This window comes from Mytilus californianus, unplaced genomic scaffold (assembly GCF_021869535.1).
Source record: "Mytilus californianus isolate M0D057914Y unplaced genomic scaffold, xbMytCali1.0.p SCAF_4, whole genome shotgun sequence".
Classification (NCBI taxonomy): domain Eukaryota; kingdom Metazoa; phylum Mollusca; class Bivalvia; order Mytilida; family Mytilidae; genus Mytilus; species Mytilus californianus.
The window spans coordinates 2678506-2704371 of NW_026262690.1; the positions used below are offsets into that span (position 1 = coordinate 2678506).

Here is a 25866-nt window from a genome sequence, read left to right on the forward strand (position 1 = left end):
ATCAACGTTTTTTCCTGATAGTACGTTTTGAAGTCTAGACAGGTGATAGGACATTCCAAAAATCTTCAGAGACATCAGGCTTAAAAATTGGTACACCTGACTCGTGTTTTGTCTACATTAGACACATTAACGGCGCTTGAATAAACAAAGTGTGCAAAGTACAGCTAAGAGTCTATTCCCTATCACTTTAGTGTTTCGAAAAGTTCAACACTTTATTTATTTTTTTTTTTTTATGAATAATAAAACAAAAAGTGAACATATCAATGATAGTACTTGTCAACACAAGAGTGCTGACTACTGGGTATGTGATACCCTCGGGGACGAAACTTCCACAAGTGCTACAAGAGATACAAGTTTAATACATAAATTAAGGCGACAGTAGTTTACCGAGGTTCAAATCAAATTAGGAAGCCACTAATAAAGGTAACAAACATTTAGTGAGCAATCGCATAAAACTCCAAAACAAGCAAGACCGGGTGCATCGACAGGGTAAGCAACTATGCGTGCATCACCTGCTGTGCGAGTTCACAATTTGTAAAAAAGGTCATAATCAAAAATAGGACACAATCTGTAAAATTACAGATCAGACAACTTTACTGGTAACTTTAAATATAATACAAAGAAAAGTAGTCTATAGTGAATAGGGAACCGACCCAATCGTATCGGCCAACCACATCGTGATGGTGACCGCACCACCTACGTAGTGTCGATTTCAGTCATTCTACCTAATAACTCTGTTAGAGCAGTGTTTGTGTTAAGAGCACACCCCTGTTAATGAAGTCTGTTTAGTGTGAACAAGCACGAGCGAAAGTTATTAACGGAGATATGTAAACGTCATACGACGGAGAAAAGGGTCTGAAAAATAGGAAGGGATAATTTGAAAGTTGAAATCACGTCGTTTGCTATAGATTCTCGTCTTGAGTCGTCCATCATAAACGAACACAAGTTTGTCCAACACAGAATTGAAATGAAGTTTTTACAGGTTGTAGAGTATAAGTGATACATATGTCTGTCTCAGACGGTAGGTATATAGGTGCTGTTAGAATGTTGTTACAGAAGCAAATGAAATTCTCAATTAGAAAGCTGAAATCTCCTCTTTCGTCTTAAAACTTGATTCTAAATTTCCAGATGTTAATCTCTTAATTAGTCTTTAGACAAATAAATCTATGATCCATGTCGTTTCAATTCTTATACATCTCATGTATCCATATTAATTTTGTGTTTGATGTAATTCACATATTTTGATCTTTTCATTCTTCTTGATAATTATGCTCCTGTATATTATATGCCTCACATGAACAGAGAAACAAGTTCCATAAGAAAAGATGAGGAACTGTTGCTTCCAATAGGAATACCGACTCTATGTTTACAAAGCACGTCCTCAAACGTATCAAACACTTTAACAATGATAAAAAAGAATATCTTCATGATTTCGGTTTCAAATAAATTTTTGTTTTGTTCTGTTAAATGATATACACGTCTGTCACATATGAGTCAAAGTTCCTTCGGACACTTGTCAAAAACAAGAAGATCAAAGCACCAAGATCATTTAAAACCACATTCAGATATCTTGATGATTTTTTTTTCCATTAAAAATCCAAATTTTTCAGATTGGGTTCCTTTAATATATCCTCCAGAACTAGAAATTAAAGAAACAACAGACACGGCTTCCTCCGCCTTATGTTTAGACTTATACCTCGAATATCACATAAGCGGTCAGTACCGGAATCTATGACAAACGAGACGCTTTTTTTATTTTTGAAATTATAGATTTCCCCCTCATTAGCAGCAATATACCAACTTCACCTGCATATGGGATATACATTTCCCAACTCAATCGGTATTCAAGAGCTTGCAGCTGCTACTTAGACTTTTTAAAACGTCACCAGTGTATGAGCAGAAAGATGATGAACCAGGGTTATGTCAAAGAACGTCTTGTCCTTTTTCTAAAAATAAAGTTCATCGGAAGAAACCAAGACTTTTTTGATAAATATTCGGTATCAACTTCACAAATAATGCATGATGGACGTTTATCATCTTGATTACGAGTTATAGTGTTCTTTTTATTTGTCTTTGTATATTTTTAACCTTTACTGTTTAGTCCATTTTTCGTGATATACTTTTGGCCTGGGCCGGTATTTTTACCTCCAGCCGTTGTGTTATTGTACTATGGGCATTTATTGTATACCTGTCTTTCACTTTTGCATATTTACTTTGCCTATAGAGTGTCTATATGCCATTTTTTTTCTTTGTTGAAAAAGTTATTTGATTTTATATTGATTAAGATTAACATAATGTTGACTGCCGTACCCCAATGTTTGACATTCTTACCTATCATGTCTGTTTGTTTTGCTCACACAATGTTGTCAATATAATGGAATTCTATGTGACTGTCATACAAGTGAAAAGTTAAGCTAGCTGTAAAACCAGGTTTTATCCACCATTTTCTACATAAGGAAATGCCTGTACCAAGTCAGGAATATGACAGTTTTTTCCATTGGTTTGATGTTTTTGAGCTTTTGTTTTTTTTCGATTGGACAAAGGACTTTCCGTTTTGAATTTCCCTTGGAGTTCGTTATTTTTGTTATTTCACTTTTTTCTTTACCGAGTACGGGTTGAAGTCTAGACAGTTGAGAAGGTATTTGTGATACATGCGTCTGTCATAGTTTCGGGTCGACGTCTTGACATTTGAGAGGGTATAAGTAATATATACGTCTGTCTCGACAGTTGAGAGGATATAAGTGATATATACGTCTGTCTTGACAGTAGGAATGAAAGCAGAGACGGTTGAGAGGATATAAGTGATATATATGTCTGTCTTGACAGTAGGAATAAATGCAGAGACGGTTGAGAGGGTATAATTGATATATACGTCTGTCTTGACAATAGGAATGAAAGCAGAGACAGTTGAGAGGATATAAGTGATATATACGTCTGTCTTGGCAGTAGGAATAAATGCAGAGAGGTTGAGAGGGTATAAGTGATATATACGTCTGTCTTGACAGTAGGAATGAAAGCAGAGACAGTTGAGAGGATATAAGTGATATATACGTCTGTCTTGACAGTAGGAATGAAAGCAGAGACAGTTGAGATGATATAAGTGAAATGTTGTGTTTGTGATGCTCCTCACTTTAGTTTTCTATGTAGTGTTTTATGGACTTGTTCATATTTCCGTCGTTTTTCGTTTTTATACGCCAGTTTACGGGACGTATTATGGTATACCGTTGTCCGTCCGTCTGTCTGTCCGTCCGTCGTCAATATGTCGGACAATAACTCAAAAACACTTTAACCAATTTTCATGAAGCTTTGGTGAATTGTTTATATTTATTGACGTAAGCTCCATTTCGATTTTGATAATTTTTAGATTTTACGTTTCTGAGTTAAGGGATTTTATTCTGAAAAAGGGGGAATTTGTCTACTTTTTGAAAAAAAAACTCAAAAATGCTTTGAGCAGTTTTCATAAAACTTTGGTGACTGGTTTACATCTATTAAATCTGCTCCTTTTAGTTTTTTTTTATAAATTTCTGATATGACATTGAGTTATGGAACTTTATTCACTGAAAAAGGCGACGGGCGTATGCGCTCATGGAGGAGCTCTTTGTTATTTTTTTTCACTTATGTCTCTTTTATTATTGTGTTTGCTCATTTAAAATCTCCTCCAAATTAGCTTGTGAATAAGGTTATTTGTCGTTTTTAATACACCTGGTATGTTGAAGTTCAGTTCATCTGTTGTTATCCTATTCTCGTGATCACTTTTTGTTACAAAATCAATTCTGTATTTTTGATAAGCCTCTAATATACTGAAATAATAACATGCACGGTACCAATTGTAATGCAACTTAAACATAACTGTTCTGACAAATAGGAATATGTCTTAATATTACATATGTTAATATTGATATTTTACTTTGAAATATAAGCGTTCCCTTATTGATTATTTTCGATCTAGTTATATACTTAAGATTCTAATTAAAGCGTCTCACATATCATATTGACAGTAATTATCACCTAGGGGCACAAATACCACATTTCTTTTTTTTTCATTTTCTATGACAATTCTATTCAAATTACTTGAAATTCTATTTTATGAAAAAAACGCATTGTTTGTTAAAAAAATATGCTGTTATTATAACTCGGTAAACTTCAGCTGCCTTTATTAATAATCAAACCATATTGGTAATTTTCAGAGTAAACGGAGACGAATTGGATGGCCCATGGGTAAATACCGCTAATACAAAACCAACAACAATCTATGTTACGAAACATAAACGCAATAAAAAGAAACGTTTTTCGAGCGGAAGCAGTACGTCGTCATCATCATCCGACGATTCAAGGAAGAAAGCTCCTCATTCTAAAATAACTCTGCTTCGAAAAGTAGTAGATGAACCTAAAATAGCAATGGTTCGAAGAGTTCAAGATGACCCTAAGATTGCAGTGGTTCGGCGAGTTCCAGACGATCCCAAAATTACTCTAGTGCGAAGGGTTCCAGACGATCCCAGAATTACTGTTATTCGAAAAGTTTCTGATGTCAGTTCTAGGTCAACACCGAGAGTCCTTGTTCCAAGGCGTACTGGTAAGATTTGATTCGTAAATTTGAAGACTTTTAACGTTTTGCTTGTTATTTTATTTTGAATAAGTTTGTACTTAACTTTTGTACATGTGTTTACTTAGGGACTATCTGTTTTGAATTTTCCTTTGAGTTCGGTATTTTTGTTACTAAGTATTTTACTTTTTACTTAACGGCTATTTATTTTAAACAGAGATTATTGTCAAGACAGATAGCATAGCATGATTATTTATTCATAAAAATAATGAATTTGTATTGCAGAAAAGAAATCATTGATATTTCAAAATCTCTGAAATATGTTCAGACAACTATTGTATGACTTTATTTCGATGCTTTATTTTCATTTAAGGAGATGCATATACATTGCAATCTCTATTTCGTTTCAGGCAGTCTACATTCTACTGCAACAACTAATACCGATCCAGAAAGGGTTGTATACAGAACGCCCCGTATTTACACAACTTATGTTGCGAACAGTCCGAGTCGTAGTTCTAGTTCACCGTCACCGTCATATAAAATTGTTGATGGCCCGGCATTGTCACATAGGAGCTATGAACATTCACCAATAGATCCTTCAAAAGTTATACTCAGTGGAAAAGGGCTGAAAGAAGCTTTTGCCAACAAAGAAGCGACATTTAACATCGACGGCCGCAATGCAGGACCAGGTATAGTTACATTTATTGTATAAACTTAGATGAAATGACTTTAAAATCAATCAGTGTTTCTACTTGGATATTTCAAATTTAATCTCTATATAGTATTACAGTTGTTTATTTGCTTGTTCGTTGATATGCTTTAATGTTGAGTTCTATAAATAGCGGTGAGTTTTATTGCTGAAGGAAAGCTGGGTAAACGAATAATCGCCCCAATTTTAGATCATTATCGACAAAATTTTTAAAATACCAGTAGAACTCCTAGTCCTGAACATCTACCATAGAAATGACAGACGACAGATTTTCACCAGGTGTCTAGTTCATTTCATCATCGATGTCGTTATGATAAAGTTGTGATCAAACATAACAGATCCGTGCCTTTTCTTTCATTAAGATCAAAATGATGTAAATAGTTTATATGATAAACACAAACATCTTAAACATCACTACCAAAAAATGTCTTGTGTCATCTTTATTACAGTGTTTACAGTGCAATAACCTCCTTTTAAAGACACAAAGACACCATGTTCCCTTGAAATATTACACGCTTACCTTTGATACAAAAATGAACAACACACTATTTATTGCATGCGTAGAAGCGCCTTTTACTTTCAACAGGAACGCACAAAGCCGAATAACATTCTATAGGGAACATTACATTGCTATGCGATGATAAACTTTGTTCGCTCATATTGTCGATATAAAAGATAATAGTGTGTTGAAACCAGTTAATATAACAAGCACACACTATTAGGTCTGACGATTTCTGTACCAAACTATCAGAATCTATTATTATTTTTTTATATGTCAATGTCTAAATACTTGTTTTAAATAATCTTTATCATCTCTGCTTTTAGGTGAACCCGCCACGAAAATGTTTAGTCCAAAATATGAAATCCCTATCGAAGTTAGGCCATTTGGTCCCAAACAGTATCGTTGTACGTATATTCCTGCCTACCCGGGAGCTTACTTACTGGATATCAAATGGAACGATAGAAAACTTAAGTGTTGTCCTTTCAAAATAAACGTCAATCCTCCATTTTACCCGGAGAAAGTTAATGTAAGTGGAGCAAATATTAAAGGCGGAACGGTTGGGAAGGACTTCCATCTACAGATAGATCCAAGAAAAGCGGGAAAAGGTCGGTATCAATAGTTCTTAGTAAATAATGATCGACTAAACATTTGTTTATGTTCTTATATGTGACATTTAATTTTATGTCATCAAAATTTTGCAATATCTACATGTTTAATCTATTTCGAGGATGATATCACATGGATTTTTCAAGGACTGGTGGAAAAAAATCTTGGATGCGTGTACTCGAGAATGTATACCAATGAAAGACTATATACCAAAAATATACAGGATAATCACTATGTATCACAATAACAGCTTTACTATTAATTAACAGTTGCCAGAAGGTCTTCTTAAATGAACTAAAGACTTCCCGTCATGTATCAATATCCAAACAATTTCTTTGTTCTTATGTTGTACTGTTACACCACTGTCCCTGGTTTGGGGGAGGGTTTGGCTTCAGCAAACTAGTTTAACCCCGCCACATTCTATATGTGCCTATCCAAAGTCAGGAGCCTGTAATTGATTGGTTGTTTTTTTCTGTTTTATATCAGTTTTTCGATTATTGTTTTGCATGGTTTGTTTTTGTGTTGTGCCTTTACACCACTGTCCCAGGTTAAGGAGGGTTGGCGCCTTCAAACATGTTTAACCCCGCCATATTCATATATGTGCCTGTCCTAAGTCAGGAGCCTGTAGTTCAGTGGTTGTCGTTGATTCGTGTCTGTCATATTTGTTTTTCGTAAATTGTTTTGTTATAAATTAGGCCATTAATTTTCTCAATTGAATTGTTTCAAATTTTTCACGTCGTAGCCTTTTATAGCCAACTTTACGGTAAGGGTTTTTCTCATTGTTAAAGGCCGTACGTTTGCCTATAATTGCTTACATCCACTTTATTTGACTCTTGGTGGATAGTTGTCTCAATGGCAATCATACCACATCTCCTAATTTTTATTAGCATAAGTTTCATTCCCACACATTTCAGCAGGATCTACAGTTTTATCTAAAATTTACACGCATCTTGCAGCAACATCAATACAAGCCCTAGTTTTCTCTAAATTTTTACTAACAAATTGCTGCAACCTTTTCTTATTTCGTCTAGAATTGAATAACACTTGCAACAAAATATTTAGTTTCCTTTTATTTACTGACACCTTATAGCATCATTCTTAATTACCTCTTGAATTTACTCACACATTGAAGCAAGATTATTGGTTACCTCTTAAATTTACTCACACATTGAAGCAAGTTTATTGGTTACCTCTTAAATTTACTCACACATTGAAGCAAGATTATTGGTTACCTCTGAAATTTACTCACACATTGAAGCAAGATTATTTGTTACCTCTGCAATTTACTCACACATTGAAACAAGATTATTATTTACCACTAAAATTTTTACTCACACATTGCATCTATGTCAATTTTCTTCTTAAACTACTTAAACTTAGTCTGACATAACTAACAGTTGTATTGATATTGTAGGAAAACTTACTGCCAAATGTACGGGTCCTTCTAACCAGAAAGTGGCTGTATCTCTTGTTGAAAACATCGATGGTACTACTAAAGTGTCTTTCAAACCCGTGGAGGCCGGCAGACATATTATGGCTATCAAATACAATAAGGAACATGTTTTAGGTAATTTTTCATGCAACAGAGGGGAAATAACTCTATCTGGATTATGTCATATTATGATAAGAATTTGCCGGATTTCGTTTGCTATTATTCATACCTTTGTAAAATGTTTTTTTCTTCTATATAATTAAATGTTTAGCGTTTGAAATATATATTTTCGATAAATTTCATATGATTAATTCTGTTTAATTTTGAAAAAAAAGAAGTATGCAACTGTTTTTCCTGAATTGTTTGCAGGTAGTCCCTACGCAATCGATATAAGGGTACCTCACCACAGTGGAATAGTATATGTACATGGACCAGGTATAGAGAACAATGGTGTCTTAGGAGAATATGAAAGTCATTTTTGGGTAGATGCAAGAGACGCTGGGTCAGGAGAACTTAATGTCAGTGTGATGGGTCCTAAAGGTAATGTTCCTTCGTATTAAAATATATCGGATGCCAATACATTTCAAATGAAGAAACGATATTTAAACTCTTCTTGTGTGTCTTTTGGGGTAATTTAATATTATTAGTTTGGTATCTTTTGTCTCTGTTTTGGGGGCATGGAATATGCCCATTATAACAGTTCTTTATATTATGATTATAAATGTTTGTCACTTTCTGCATTTTCTAATCTTATTATAACCAATAATTCTTATGACAATGTCACAAATACTTACTTTTTACATACCAAAGTGTGTGATTGGTCAACCTCAAATACGTGAACTCATGTCTAATGAGCAGAAAGACGAAGAAAGAATCTTACAATAAAAAAAACTGATTTAAAAGGAATACACTTTACTGACTAAGTCCAATTTTACACGATTAGGTTAGAGCTATAGATTTAAAAAAAAAACCTACTAAATTGATTGGCTGGTTTAAAGATCATATAAAATTGGTAGGTTTGAATTTAATCTTCTTAATATCGGATATTTTAACAGAACTTGTTTTCAAAGTTAAGTGTAATCAAGTATACATACCCATGTCGTAAATATCATGAAATAACATTGACGAAAATTGAAAGCACAAGATCACAAATAATCTGAAGTGGTATTACCAAATTGAGTCATTTCTAGCTGCATTTGATTTCATGAAATATGTTTCTGATGCACATTCAGCGATAATCCTTTCTTGTCTACTTGAAAAATAAAAACGGGATGACAATATACCTTTAAAGTTTTTTTTTCAATGTGAGTCTTTCACGGTTTCGGCTGTTTATAAAACGACTTACAAAAGGCATACTGTAAGGAAAATAGGGCATGGCATAGTACAACCAAAGGATAGGAGTACAATGATCTTACTTCGAATCACACAAAATAAAATCAACGGTTTAAATATTATATCCTTTCAGGTGCTTTCAATGTAGAAATGAAGAGAGACAGTCAGAAAGATAGAATTTTTCACTGTAGATACAATCCACATGAACCAGGGACTTATACAATAAATTGCAAGTGGTCAGGACATCACGTGGGAAACAGTCCGTACCGAATCCACCTAGGAGTATCAAAGGACGATTTAGATAGATTCCTGTTCGAATTACAACATGGCGAAACTTTACTTTATTAGGTCCTAGAATTTTATGGCAATTTCAGTTGGGGAGAAATTATAGATCTTATTGGGGACTATATTTAAATACCAAATTGAATACATATTCATCAGAAGATTGTATTTACTGTCGAAAAAATCTGGACAACATCTAGGGATTCAGAATGTTATGCAATTAAACTTATCTATTTAAAATAAATTCCATCACATACCACAGGACATTAGGTGTAAAGTTTCATTCCCAAGAACACCATATGTTACTTCATATAAAAATAATCACATTTGTAAGTTTGGTGTTAAGTTTGTCATAGTTTTTTTGGGGCAAAACATACGAATTTGCTAATTATCACTTATATGCCAAAATAACCACAACGCGAACTCCCTCCCAACAGCAAATAGGACGTGGTTACGAATATATATTCAATCTTATACAAGTACGTACCAAAAAAAAAAGTTTTTCACCAGCTCAATATTTAAAACCACTGCAAAGAAGAATGTGTTTTATGCTACTACGATAATAAAAAAAGTGTTTAATTTATTTTTATATCTTGGAGGATAAAACTGCATCTGTATACGATCTAAATAGTAAGAGGCGGGGCATCGAATTAGGAACCATATTGCCCTTATTTAGCCAACATGTTTTCACTTGAATACAAAAGTATACATTTACAAATAAGAGCCGGTGTAACTTGTACAATTTGTTTATCTGTGAATGCAAGAATATGAAGAATACTCATCTCATAAATACTGTTTCGATTTTGAATGTAAATCATTCTTGAATTATTCATAACATCCAAAATTGTAATGGTTTGTTCCGGAGAAAGAATATTGCGAAAGTGTGAATGCAACAGAAATAGCTTGTATAAACAATATAGGATGTAATGCCGACATGTATCATTTATAAGCGATCTCACAAATATTATTGTAATAAATATACACACGCTTGCATAAAAGAAATATATAGGCGGTAGTTCAGTGCACCCTACTTTTTAGATATTTATTTAATGTCAGTTTCTCCGTATCAGCCGTTAAAATCAACCGATTTATATATAGCCATACAACTTATTTCATTGCATTTATTCTTCCTTGTTATAATGTTTTTTTTATAAAAACACAAAAAATCCCCTTTTCCAAGGAAAGAAGATTGATACTTAGACGTTAAGTACATCAATGCCAAACTCATCCAAAGTATGTTCCGCCGCCTATCCACAAATATATATGTATTTTGTTATAATAATGTATGCAAAAGAAAATATGTTTTGTTATCAAATAAATTTATATATGACTAAAATATGCCTTATTAATATACCAAATCCTGTAGTAACCTAGCCAAACTTTCCTTACCCAATGTTTTTTTTTTTGTGGATTGTGATTTTCCGTCTGCATCTTTCTTTCAAGTGTACATTTCATGGTTTGGTCTGATTCCACATATTCGCATTGTTGTCTTAGATTTCACCGGTAGAAATACAGATTATAAATTGGTCAGAACTTTTACTCAATTTTATCATAGAAATAGCGATTATTTTTTTTCTGTATAAACTCTTTGAGTTTAATATTTTATTGAAAGTGGTATTTTGACAACTGACGTTTATTGTGATATTATTTAAAAATCAAACGATTATCAGAATTTTCCTTTCAGTATTTTTTGTTTTGCTTTATAAACCGTATAACCCGACGGACTGTTATCAAATTAATTGAGGCATTTGAACTACAAACAACCAAACGGCAAGGTACCTTGTAACGTTTGTTCTATAATCAATCAACCGAACGATACTAAGTGAATAAAGGCTAGATCGTGTTCCTATAAAAGTTTTAAAAACAAATTTTAAGTTATAAGGTGGAAATTAATTGTGCTCAAAGCTAATTATATTCAGTTTCAAAACGAAACATTTCTTAAATGCCTGTCTGGAGGTAAAACATCTTTTAATTCAAAAACTGTAAACATTAAGCAATATATTATTTTTATACTTGATTAATTTTTTATTATGCATATACCTGCAGATTAACATTAGTGCATATTTGATCATTATTAAACAAACTAAAAACATAAGGTTCAAAAAGTGAAATTATTTACAGTTCAGTCGTTCATAGCAGAATCGTCGTACTTTTATAATAATGAAAAACTCAGCAAGGTTTTGTGAGTCTCAAGATAACTCAAGTATGCTTTCACCCATCATTATGACAAGTGAACGCAGTATAAAGATAACAACTATCAACCAGAACTCAAGGATCGAGAATGTAAACAACCATAGTAGTCACCCTATGGTCTTCACAATGACCAAAAATCTAAAACCAAATATGGCAGACAACGCTAGATGTAACATGGCCAAGCTACATGCAGTACCTTTTACTTTTTACAATTTTCAGATTAGTCGTTCGAGAGTTATTGAACTTTAATCGTAAATTTAGGCAACTTTTGGTCTCACGATAACTCAAAAAAGCTTCCACGAATAGTTGACATTTTAAAAGCCTTTTGCGTCTACATACAAAGTAAAAATAAAGAGATGTGTTATGTTTTCCAATGAGACAACTGTCCCCCAAGCAAGAGTTGTAGTGGCGTATATGTAATCAACTAAATGTAACCGTACGGCCTTCATCAATTAACAAATCCCATACAATATGGTCGGCTTCAAAAGACCCCGGCATGTCAAAATTCAAAACAATTCAAACACGGAAAACACGGTTAGACTTGTAACAAATCAATAAACGAAAAATGAATATGACAGACAGCAACCAATTGCAACGACTGAATTTCACACTAACAGTACACCACCATAAAGTTTACTTTCACTGATTAAAAGATGGTCGTATCATGTGCTCCTAAAGCAAATGATTATATTGTCTTTATAACGATGTTACAAAAACTCATCAAAGATACCAGGCTTATAATTAGGTTCGCTAGACGCGCGTTTCGTCTACATAAGACTCATTAATGGCACTCGAATCAAAACAGTTGGAAGGCCAAATCAAACACGACGTTTTGAGAGCAAGTAGAGTGTGTTATGAAAATAAGAAGAGGAATATACCAAGGGGTCATTAAAAACTCAAGTCGAAGAGAAACTGACGACTCTATGACAAAAAAATAATACGACTTAAAGACAAACAAGTCCCCAAAACACAGAAACTTAAAGACTGGGCGACACAAATCCTACCAAAAACGAGGTTTATGTCAGATGCAGTTAAAGCACCTGTCAGGTTGCTCATGATAAGTTCAAATTCGGTGATCAGTCTTCTTCTGTAATGCCATAATCGAGGAAAAGTCGACGGAATTATGGTTACGACAATTGGAACATATCCGTAATCATCTGCGACGCAAATATTTCATAACACTCAACCAACTTGTATTGACGTTCTCGAAGGGATGATTTAACACTTGAAACCAATGGTTCAAAAGCTTCTTTGTTAACAGCAATTTTCTATCAAAGAAATCATGATAGAAACGCAAGCTCTGGAATATCGTATCAACTGGGAGATATGTTCCTTATATACAGCCGTTGCTGGAATGTTGCTACATGGAAATAGAAAGTTTAAAATTGGGAAACTGAAATCGTCCCCTTTTTTCGTTAATTCTATTTTCAACCGACTCTCATTGTCTATTTCTTAGTGAAGTAACTGTAATAGTATATGTGGTTTCCTTTCTATCGAGCTCGATGGGATAGATGCGATCACCATAGTCACTAAACCTTGAATTATTTAGTGAGAGGACATCATCTAAATAGTAGGAGGAATGTTTTACAGACCCATTCAGTTTTTTATTTCTTAATTGTATCAACGACCTCGCACTTATTTATAACGAGTGTCCACGTCTTCTTTTCGGGTTTAGTCCATTTCCTGTCATAATTCTCGAATGAATCAATTAGTATTGTAAAGTTGTGTTTCCAATTTATAAATTTAGGACTACGGTATTTCGGTTCTTTGGTTACAACATTTCGCAGAGATATCCAGGTCCCCAATATTAACGTAGCCAGTTGGATTTTATATGAATGGGGAACTAACACGTGTGCAATCAGGAGGTTTACGCTTGAAGTCGTCAATATCAAGATACGGCAACACGTATTTATAATTGAAAGGTTTAGTCGCAATAGTTATGGTATAGTATAAGATATGATAGGAAAAGACTGGTCTTTAAAGCAGGGAGGTATTTTAGATTAAACTGATTTATGATAAAGAACATTGCCTAAACTGATGGCATCGAGACCTTTGTTGGCAAAGAAAAGTTTTAGAAAAGATCTCCTCCGTTACATCTTTCCCAATACCAACCGGTCCGAAAAATCTTTGGCGAGTTATATCTGAAATGATAACTGTTTCATCGACATATATTAATCCGCGCATGTTACACTCTAATCCGTATTTTGTCTATCCACAATATTTGTTCATTTACAATTCAGATCATCGTAACTCCTGGTCAAGTATGATCGTTAAGTAAAACAACCAGTAAATTGAACATCTGTTATCAAAATATTACTCATGTCTGGCGGTAAGAGGCTATTTCAGACGACACCATGTCTTTGATGACGTCTGTTTCGGATCTTTTTATACTGGATGACGTCCGAGCCAGTATCCTTGCAATCTTAGTTTCATGCATTTATGCTACTGCATGGATGATGTCCTCGGGGACAAAAGGTCCATAAGCAATGACATCGACCCAGTGGTTGTAAAGAGGCGGAAGATACCTAAGGATCATTCAAAACTCATAAGTCGAAGATGAACTGACTACGCCATTGCACATAACGTAATACGACGAAAAGACAAACAAATCCCAAAAAAACTGAGCCACAAGGAACCCGCTAAAAACCAGGGGTTATCTCAGATAGGGCAAGCAGATCCTACTCCATCTAGACACCAGCCATAGTGTTTATCTTAAGTACAAAGTCGATGATAAGTCTCATTCGGTAATGTCACAAACGAGGAAAAAAAGGACTGGATTGTGGTTACAACAATTGAAACATATTCGTGGTTATCTGTAACACAGACACTCCATAACAATTACACAACTTCGTGATGGAGTCATTAAGAAAAGTACGAAATAAAGATGTTTGGTAAACAAGACATCAATACAACGATACAATGAAATTGGATGTCTGAAAACGGTAGAAAAGGTTCTTTAGAAGATGTCAAGCTTTAAGTCATCCAGTCTAGAAAAGTGAGTAAATCTAACAAAGACTATCCGATATCTGCTATTCACAGCAAACACTATTAAAGACATATAGAGGAATGTATACGGCCTTCAACAGCAGAAAAGAGTCTTAAAAAGATGTCAAGCTTGAAGTCAGTGAGTCCATTAATACCAAATTACCGAAATTACTATAAACGTTAAAATATAACAACTACAATTTCTAAAGAGCTAGTACATTAGCATACGGGTGGGTTAAAGGTTTTTTTTTGGATCTCAACCCCTTCAATCTACGTACTATAAAATTACGTACAGAAAATTAATTAATTATATACTATAATACGAGTATATGAGATAATATAAACACAGTACAAGAATAACATGAATACTACCGTATAATAAAGTACTAACTGTTCCAAACGTTTGGACTTTGATGGAGGTTATTCCAAAACAACGTGTTGTGCGCACAGAAAACATACTTTTTCACTGAAAGCACAAAGTACTTCACCTGCTGACATACAATAATACTGTCCTACACTGTATCGGGGACTTTAATTCATAAACAGTACAGGTAGGCGATATCTCGTGCTTTTGTTTTTCGTATCATATTTGCAATTCCGCATCAAATAACAGTACAATCACTACTAAAACTGTATGTGGGTTATACTAAATTCGAAGATTACGTTATTGGTCAATTGCTACCAAACTTCATACAATTGAGAGGTTTAGCTAGCTAGAAAACCTGGTTTAATCCACCAGTTTCTACATAAGGAAATGCCTGTATCAAGTCAGGAATATGACAGTTGTTTTCCATTTGTTTGATGTCTTTGAGCTTTTTATTTTGCCATTTGATAAGGGACTTTCCGTTTTGAATTTTCCTTGGAGTTCGGTATTTTTGTTATTCCATTTTTTCCTTCAATGTACGTATTTACTATCTGTATCAATGACAGTTTGTCTATTTTTTCATTCAATGTACGTATTTACTATCTGTATCAATGACAGTTTGTCTATTTTTTCCATCAATGTATATATTTACTATCTGTATCAATGACAGTTTGTCTATTTTTTCCATCAATGTATATATTTACTATCTGTATCAATGACAGTTTGTCTATTTTTTCCTTCAATGTATATATTTACTATCTGTATCAATGACAGTTTTTCTATTTTTTCATTCAATGTATATATTTACTATCTGTATCAATGACAGTTTGTCTATTTTTTCATTCAATGTACGTATTTACTATCTGTATCAATGGCAGTTTGTCTATTTTTTCCTTCAATGTATATATTTACTATCTGTTTAATGGCAGTTTGTCTGACCTTTCCTCTAATGTACCAAAATTCTAACTGTTAAATGGCAGTTTGTCTGTCCGCTACTCTGATGTACCTATTTCTATCTGTTTTAATGGCACTTTCCGTTTTGAATTTTCCTTTTAGTTCGATATTTTTGTTAATTTACTTTTTACATGTATTGGTTTTGATGTACATTATTGACTTATTTATCTATGACAATTTACCAAAGTTGTTGTTGTGGCATTCTGTTATATCAATTAACTTGCAACACGGATTCTGCAATTTCATTTTTTTTACATCACAAAGTCGACAGGCGTTCACACAAATTACAATGTGTTCGTTGCTGTGATTGAAGAATGTGTTATAAGGATTTAAGGTAGCATAATTAGTATAAGGTACTTCTTGTTTTATTATTGATGTAGGTAAATCTCCTGGTGACGACAAATTGTTGAAGTTATGAATGGGATCACTTAGGAATTGGTACTAAACGTTTAACTTTTATTGCCAAATTTTATTTAAAGTGAATACATTGCATTGTATTCTAGTCGATGATCAATTTTATTTCTTTACACCTTTGAATAAAGTTTAGTTAAGAGATTGGTTTTGCAAATGCGATCAGAATGAATAACTGGAGTAAAGTCATCTTTTAAAGTTTTTACAGAATCGGATTTTTTGTACTTTTGGTAAAAAAGGTAAAAGTTTCCCTACGTTAAGAGGAGTTACCTTTAAGTCGGATAAAATGATTGTTCCTGAGGAGGTACAGAGAAACGAACACAGGCGACAATCTCTGGTCCTGGATAGGGTAGCCAGAAGCTCTGTAATATATACCCAACCCCGACAGTCTGTTGTGTCTAATATGTCGGGCGACTCACGAACGCCAACTGATGTACTTCTGGAAATGAAAAATCGCCGAATGACTCTAGGGTCGGACAGGAGAATGAGCATGAGACCTCGGAGAAAGTCTGTAAATCCGAAAATTGACCCTCCGCCTGGAATGGAATGCTTAGATGGCAAAAGGTTTGTCTATGTCCGACAGCAAATGGATTCTGATATACTAGGTAATTTTGATTGAATTATATTTTGTTTCTTGTGGTTGACTCGAGCAAAGCTGTCCACAGGCCAATTTGTATTTCTATTCTGCTTTTCCCCCTTACGGATTTTGATGCTATTATTATTTTTTTTTTTTTTCATTTATTTTGGCGTTCAAAACAATAGGTGACAGTGATGAAAGTTAATCCAGATTGAAATCTGTATCATACATAGCTATCACGTGCACTGGGTAAGTGACGCTTCATTATCGCCGGAGCAAGTCATTCAAAATTAAATGATACATTTTGATTTTGAAATTTAAGTTTACTTAAGACTCATGATATTTTGTTTCAATTGAAATGTTAAATTTGTTAGGCTTCCAAAATATTTCGTCTTGTTTCTTCTAAGGCCTTCAAGGCACGCGTGTAAGAGAAAAAATAAAAAGGGACTTCATTTGTACGCCTCGTTTTATGGGATGGATATAATAGACCATGTTCAATCTATAAAGATTTGAAAAATTAGAAAAAGATTGACTTTTTATTGAATTTTAAGTATTGAATACCAACAGTTATATAAGTGAAATCAAAAATCGTATTAGTGATGAAACATACAAAATATTTTTTTTATAAAAAAGCAGAAACCCAAGTACAGCTAACTACTAACCAAATGAGAAGAGAAATAAGATATTTGATCAAGAAATATTTATCTAATATGTAGTATTCATTATATAATCAAATATGTGCCAAATATGTGAACATGGTCTTGATATACTTTACAGCTGGTTGTGGAGCTCCAAATACCTATAAAGTTTGGGATGAGAATGAAGAAGAATTGTTCTATGCATTAGAAGGTAATTTGGTTTAAATTAATACAAGGGGGGGGGGGGGCAATAACGTTTTACTGAATTATATTTAAGTCTAAAGATTTGCGCAACGGTACTAATATAAAATGGTAATATACGAAGATGAGGTTTTTACCATTTAATATTAGTACCTTTAGACTTTTATATATTTTTTTCCTTATCTGCGCAGTATCGTCTATTCTAGACGATCCGGTACATATTAAATTTGCTGGCTGGTTCTTATGTATATATATATATATCTTTCAAAATTATGTAAACTTGTTATATAAATGTGTTTGCATGATATACATACTTTGACACATTCAAATTGAAGATATTGATATTATTTTCTATTGGCAATTAATTTTCAAAATACTGTCCTTGCTGACATGTATGCATGTAACAAACCTACCATAACCTGTAGTTTACCAACGATTAAGTGACAGATGTTCCACATGTTGTCGCTACAAAATAATATGTCACGTCACTCGATAGAACTACTGAAACTCAAGGCAAAATGACGTTACAACAGAACTCGAAGCAAAAATTCCATTACAACTAGAACTCGAGGCAAAAAATTTCCGTTACAACAGAAGTTTTTGACGAAAAGTCAGTTGAAACAAAATCTCGAGGCGAAAACGCCGTTGCACTAAAAACTAAAACAGAAATTCGTGACCAAAATTCTGCTACAACAGTAACTCTTGGGAAAAAGTCTACTTCAACATAAACTCGGGACGAAAAGTCCGCAACAACAGAAACTCGTGACTAAAAGTCTACTTGTTTTACATTGTCATTTCGGGGCCTTTTATAGCTGACTGTGAGGTATGGGCTTTGTTCATTGTTGAAGGCCGTACGGTGATCTATAGTTGTTAATTTCTGTGTCATTTGGTCTCTTGTGGAGAGTTGTTTCATTAGCAATCATACCACATCTTCTTTTTTTATATTCAGTCTGCTACAACAGAAACTCGTGACAAACTTCTGCTACAACAGAAACTCAGGACAAAAAGTCCACTTCAACATAAACTGGGGCCGAAAAGTCCGCTACAACAGAAATTCATGCCGAAAATTCCGCTGCAACAGAAACTCTGGGCGAAAAGTCCGTTATAACATAAACTCTTGGGGAAAAGTCTACTTCAAGAGAAATTCGTGGCAAAGAGACCACTTCAACAGAAACTCCTGGCGAAAATTCCACTTCAACATAAACTCGGGGCAAAAAAGTCCGTTACAACAAATTCGCGTGGCTAAAAGTCCGTTACCACATAAACTCTTAGAGAAATTTCTGCTTCAACAGAAACTCGTGACGAAAAGTCTGCTACAACAGAAACTCGTGGCGATATGTCCGCTACAACAGAAACTCGTGACGAAAAGTCTGCTACAACAGAAACTCGTGGCAAAAAGTCTGCTAAAACAGAAACTCGTGACAAACTTCTGCTATAACATCAACTCAGGGTGAAAAGTCCGTTCCAACAGAAACTCGTGACAAACTTCTGCTATAACATAAACTCAGGGCGAAAAGTCCGTTCCAACAGAAACTCGTGACAAACTTCTGCTATAACATAAACTCAGGGCGAAAAGTCCGTTCCAACAGAAACTCGTGACAAACTTCTGCTATAACATAAACTCAGGGCGAAAAGTCCGTTCCAACAGAAACTTGTGACAAACTTCTGCTATAACATAAACTCAGGGCGAAAAGTCCGTTCCAACAGAAACTCGTGACAAACTTCTGCTATAACATAAACTCAGGGCGAAAAGTCCGTTCCAACAGAAACTCGTGACAAACTTCTGCTATAACATAAACTCAGGGCGAAAAGTCCGTTCCAACAGAAACTCGTGACAAACTTCTGCTATAACATAAACTCAGGGCGAAAAGTCCGTTCCAACAGAAACTTGTGACTAAATTTCTGCTGCAACAGAAAAAAATTATTCATTATACTCGTGAAATTCGTCTCGAAAAGTTCAATTAAAACAAATAGTTCGTTACAACATAAAAATTACAACCAACAGTAAAATCACCTACTCTTGTTTATTGTTAGTACAGAAGTTATCATAAAATACGACTTCTTTTAGGTCTTGGGACACAGAGAGTTTTGATATTTAGATATCTTTGGGTGTTCTGTTTTCAAACGTTTACCTTATTTTGATGATTTTTCTTAGAGTCTAGCTGTATATGTCGTTGGGCCTGTGGACCAAATCGTCAATTTCGATTGGAGTTTTTCTCTCCGCAAGATGACCTAGTATTTGCTTTACATCGTACATGCTGTCGATGTGACTGGTGTTGTTGTCTAGATTGCTTCATGTGCGTACACAAGACATATGTTGTTGACTGTCTGGGAAGGACTCTTGGATCTGTAAAACAGAGGTAACTTGTGTTTGAACACTTTTATATTTAGAATCAGACTGGATGGTACATGATGCGGTGTGTGTGTGTGTTTTTTTTTTTAAATAACGCTTTGCATTTGCGGGGGCATCATTTGTGTCTCCCAGACACAATAAAATCTCCAAGAAAGTTCTACATTGACTTTGTTATGATAAAGTTACTTCAGAGTGGAGTGCGGGGGCATCACTTTGTCTATTTTTTTTTAAATCATTATCATTATTGCTTGACAGAAAGTGTTGCTGAAGATCAAAAACACTCATCTGACTTATGAAGAGCATTGTCTATACCCGTCATGTTTGTTGTGTAGACACTGTATCAATAAGTTAATATACTAGTATTTCTAAATGTATCGTTCAATTGTCTGTCTTCCAAGTGGCGTTTCATTTAAGAATTTTGTGTCAATTTATGCATTTTAAGAGAACGGCAATGTTAGGAGATAGCGTGTATCATATATTGTAATTAGATAAATATTCTTATATATTTACCACCATATCCACTGTCAAATGTTATATATTTACCACCATATCCACTGTCAAATGTTATATATCCACTGTCAAATGTTATATATTTACCACCATATCCACTGTCAACTGCAGTATAGTATAAAGATAGACAGTAATTCATCAAAGTTACATCTCCCTTATATGTAAGACATATTTGCCACTGGACGTTTAGCAAACAACAATCAATCACAATCTTCCTTATGTCTGTTTTATTATGATAATGTTTTAAGAATATCTTCCCGTTTCTGTATTATAGATTTACTTGGATGTGTAAAGAACGATTTGACATACTGGACGGAGACGGTAATGTAGTGGCGCTGATAAAAGGTCCAAACTGTGTGTGTCGATGTTCTACTGAAGCATCATTTAAGGTATTGGAGGAATTACATGTACTGTTCCTATATAGTTATCACATGCAGTCGTTTTTTGTTGTTGTAACTTGATATGGATGCTACTGTAATATTGACCGTGAACATTATCCTCGGCATTCACATTTGATGAATGATTAAATGCTTACAAATATATTTCCCTCCTAGATATATAAACATTCCTAGATATATAACAGTCCTAGGGATTTTCTCGCTGTGTTAAAGACCCATTGGTGGCCTTCGGCTATTTTCTGCTCTTTAATTGGGTTGTTGTCTCTTTGACACATTCCCCATTTCCATTCTCAATTTTACTAGATATACACTCTGAAATGAATATTATGACCAGTGAATGTCAGTAAGTTCATTTCGTTTAAGCATAGTATATGCATATTTTCAAAGCTAAACAAGATTATTTTCTAATGAACTTTTTGGCCTTGGGCTGTTTTCTGCTCTTTTGTCGGGTCGTTGTCTTTTGACACATTCCCCGTTTCCATTCTCAACTCAATTATTGTAAATCTCAAACACGTTTGATTTTGGTTTTTATTTTAAAACCAGATCTACGACAAAACAGGAGAAGATGTGATTGGAAGCATAAACAAGAAATGGGAGGGAGAACGAGATGACAACCTTAATGTTGATCACGAATACTTTGAAATACATTGTAAGTTTGTACTCAATGTTGATCATGAATACTTTGAAATACATTGTAAGTTTGTTCTCAATGTTGAATACTTTGAAATACATTGTAAGTTTGTACTCAATGTTGAATACTTTGAAATACATTGTATGTTTGTACTCAATGTTGATCGAAATACATTGTTTTGTACTCAATATTGATCATGAATACTTTGAAATACATTGTAAGTTTGTACTCAATGTTGATCATGAATACTTTGAAATACATTGTAAGTTTGTACTCAATATTGATCATGAATGCTTTGAAATACATTGTAAGTTTGTACTCAATTTTGATCATGAATATTTTAAAATACAATGTAAGTTTGTACATAAAAAGGTTTTGCAACTTGCGTCAATAAGAAAAAGTCCATTCCTATTTCAATAAATTGTATCAATAGTTCTTTTATAAAAACTGCAGGTAAAACTTGTGATAGTTTGTTTCAAAACAAAAATGACTATAATATATTTGATCATTTTCGCTAGCCAAGGGTTACGAACAGGCCCACTCCCAAAGTGGGACTCCCCAGAGTGGGACGGACCGTTACCCTTGGCTAACGAAGATAATATTTGTTTCTCAGATAACTCTGCTGTTATTTTTAGCTGAGAACATTTGAACGCAGTTACAATCTTACATTTTATATACAAGTAAACATAAATGTTTATAATTTTAAACTATATATCAAATGTAATTACAGTTCCAGAAAAAATGGATAATATTGATAAGATGCTGGTTCTTGGCGGAGCTTTTCTTATTGTGAGTATTTAAAACAAAAGATCCATCTTTCCCAGAAGGGTTTTTCTTTATTGTTAGTATTTAAAACAAAAGATCCATCTTTCCCAGAAGGGGTTTTCTTTATTGTTAGTATTTAAAACAAAAGATCCATCTTTACCAGAAGGGTTTTTCTTTATTGTTAGTATTTAAAACAAAATTTCCATCTTTCCCAGAAGGGGTTTTCTTTATTGCTAGTATTTAAAACAAAAGATCCATCTTTCCCAGAAGGGGTTTTCTTTATTGTTAGTATTTAAAACAAAAGATCCATCTTTCCCAGAAGGGGTTTTCTTTATTGTTAGTATTTAAAACAAAAGATCCATCTTTCCCAGAAGGGGTTTTCTTTATTGTTAGTATTTAAAACAAAAGATCCATCTTTCCCAGAAGGAGTTTTCTTTATTGTTAGTATTTAAAACAAAAGATCCATCTTTACCAGAAGGGGTTTTCTTTATTGTAAGTATTTAAAACAAAAGATCCATCTTTACCAGAAGGGTTTTTCTTTATTGTTAGTATTTAAAACAAAAGATCCATCTTTCCCAGAAGGGGTTTTCTTTATTGTTAGTATTTAAAACAAAAGATCCATCTTTCCCAGAAGGGGTTTTCTTTATTGTTAGTATTTAAAACAAAAGATCCATCTTTACCAGAAGGGGTTTTCTTTATTGTTGGTATTTAAAACAAAAGATCCATCTTTACCAGAAGGGGTTTTCTTTATTGTTAGTATTTAAAACAAAAGATCCATCTTTCCCAGAAGGGTTTTTCTTTATTGTTAGTATTTAAAACAAATGATCCATCTTTCCCAGAAGGGGTTTTCTTTATTGTTAGTATTTAAAACAAAAGATCCATCTTTCCCAGAAGGGGTTTTCTTTATTGTTAGTATTTAAAACAAAAGATCCATCTTTACCAGAAGGGGTTTTCTTTATTGTTGGTATTTAAAACAAAAGATCCATCTTTACCAGAAGGGGTTTTCTTTATTGTTAGTATTTAAAACAAAAGATCCATCTTTCCCAGAAGGGTTTTTCTTTATTGTTAGTATTTAAAACAAATGATCCATCTTTCCCAGAAGGGGTTTTCTTTATTGTTAGTATTTAAAACAAGTGCTCTGTTGGTCTTGGAAGAAGTTTTTTCTTTATTGAATGATTTAAGAACCAGACCAGAATTTATTACAGGCGAGGCCCTTGGCCTTACTGTAATATTTAAAACAAGTACACTATTGATCCTAAGTAAAACATACTTTTTGTAAGACGTTTCAAGTGTCTGTTGGAACATTTCTTGTTGTAAATGATTGAAATAAATTTGTTCAAGACGAATTTACCCTTAAAAAATCACATGGGTTTTCTTAAAAATCGAATATATACAACACATGAGGAGTGCAAAGTATTCTGAATTAACCAAATTAATTAAAAACCAAATTATTAATGGTTGTCTGTCTTACAAAACAACGATTGACATATTATACATATAACCATTAATCTATAAGACTTATTTAACATCTTTATTTTTCAGAATTACATGTATTTTGAGATGTCATAAAGCCCTACATCTAAACATGCAACAGAAAAGACTACCACGACGTAATTGAAACGGCTGATATCTTATTTATGTTGAATTGATTTTGTTACAATTAAATAAAAATGACTTCAATGCGCAGTGAAAATTGTAATATTGTATACATAATATAACAAATTAGATTTCATTCCACTTTATGTCTGTAAATTTTTACATAATACGTTTTACACAATTGTCATTAATCACGTGGTAATGTATTTTAAAGTAGATGTAGATTACTATAACATGGAGATTTCTTTTTATGAAATAAACATACATTCTATAATTACTTAACTGTTGAATCACTAACTTATTGGAAACATATATCGTTAAGGGGGCACGGTAGTATTACTTGCCCATAAGGGATAATGATAGCCTTTTTAAAATTTTCACCACTTTCTAACACTGCCAAAAATTCTACCTAAACAGTTAACTAAAGTACTTTCATTATACTATTCAGAAATGAATTTGAATATGTATCATGACCGTTTACTTTTTTTGATATCTTTAAAAAACTGAGGCCACTAGTGCTTTTAGGTCTTTTATCATGCAGTGAATACAAAATTTAAAAAAATTCTCAAAACTTCATTTTTACCTGTATGTAAAATTATTTTATATTTTTCTACACCTGATTCATCCCTCAGTTTGGGAAAGTATGTTCAGTTGATACTGTATTTTTGTCCAATCCCACTGTTCAGATACATTGACTTAAGTAGGGTACACAAAAGAGCAACCTAAATTCTGGAATGCAAATACTACCGTGCTACCTAAATATAAATTCAGATATGTTGTAAGATATCAAACCAGACTCAATATGGAGATACAAATAGAAATAGAAAAAGAGAGACAACATCTATGTCAAAAGAAAACCCAGTCTACGTGACAAACAAGTCTTCTATATACGTGAAAAACCAGTCTTCGTGACAAACAAGTCTTCTATATACGTGACAAACCAGTCTACGTGACAAACCAGTATATGTGACAAACAAGTCTATGTGACAAACTCAAGTTTATGTGACAAACAAGCTTACGACAAAAAAGTCTACGTGACAAACACGTCTATGTGACAAACCAGTCTACGTGACAAACCAGTCTATGAGAAAAACAAGTCTACGACAAAAAATTCTACGTGACAAACAAGTATATGTGACAAACTCCAAGTTTACGACAAACAAGTATACGTGGCAAACAAGTATACGTGACAAACAAGTCTATGTGACAAACTCAAGTTTACGACAAACAAGTTTACGACAAAAAAGTCTACGTGACAAACAAGTCTATGTGACAAACAAGTCTATGTGACAAACCTGTCTACGTGAACTACGTGACAAACCAGTCTATGTAATAAACAAGTCTCTACGACAAACCAGTCTACGTGACAAACAAGTCTACGTGACAAACTCAAGTTTATGTGACAAACAAGTTTACGACAAAAAAGTCAACGTGACAAACCAGTCTACGTGACAAACAAGTCTACGTGACAAACCAGTCTACGTGACAAACCAGTCTATGAGACAAACAAGTCTACGACAAAAAAGTTTACGACAAACAAGTCTACGTGACAAACAAGTCTAAGTGACAAACAAGTCTATGTGACAAACAAGTCTATGTGACAAACCAGTCTACGTGACAAAGCAGTCTATGAGACATACAAGTCTATTTGACAAACCAGTCATGTGACAAAGAAGACTATGTGACAGACAAGTCTACGTGACAACCCACTTTATATGACAAACAAGTCTATGTGAAAAACAAGTCTACAACAGTTATCAGAAAATCCTAGATGACAAGATAAAGTCAAGACAACAGAAAAAAAGAAATATATACAAAAATGTACATAAGTCTACGTCATTTGGTCTCTGGTGGATAGTTGTCTCATTGGCAGTCATACCACAT

The 25866-nt window shown here is 33.7% G+C and overlaps 2 protein-coding genes across 3 annotated transcripts in view; both read left to right on the plus strand.

The window, feature by feature from the left end:
• LOC127737289 (filamin-C-like) overlaps nt 1-10742 on the plus strand; it is a 65759-nt gene extending 55017 nt beyond the window's left edge. For both annotated transcript variants that reach the window (XM_052247856.1, XM_052247857.1), the window contains 6 exons: nt 4188-4573; nt 4954-5232; nt 6078-6359; nt 7775-7927; nt 8162-8332; nt 9258-10742. In XM_052247856.1, the coding sequence (XP_052103816.1) occupies nt 4188-4573; nt 4954-5232; nt 6078-6359; nt 7775-7927; nt 8162-8332; nt 9258-9472 (1486 nt within the window). In that variant the 3' untranslated portion in view covers nt 9473-10742. The remainder of the gene's footprint in view (nt 1-4187; nt 4574-4953; nt 5233-6077; nt 6360-7774; nt 7928-8161; nt 8333-9257) is intronic.
• Nucleotides 10743-16589: 5847 nt separating this feature from the next.
• LOC127699063 (phospholipid scramblase 1-like) lies at nt 16590-24128 on the plus strand. The gene is made up of 7 exons (XM_052202804.1): nt 16590-16918; nt 17668-17739; nt 19885-20089; nt 20867-20981; nt 21534-21639; nt 22352-22410; nt 23929-24128. Exons 1-7 carry the CDS (start codon nt 16600-16602, stop codon nt 23953-23955), a joined length of 903 nt encoding a protein of 300 aa, XP_052058764.1. The 5' UTR covers nt 16590-16599; the 3' UTR covers nt 23956-24128.
• The last annotated feature ends 1738 nt before the right edge of the window (nt 24129-25866 follow it).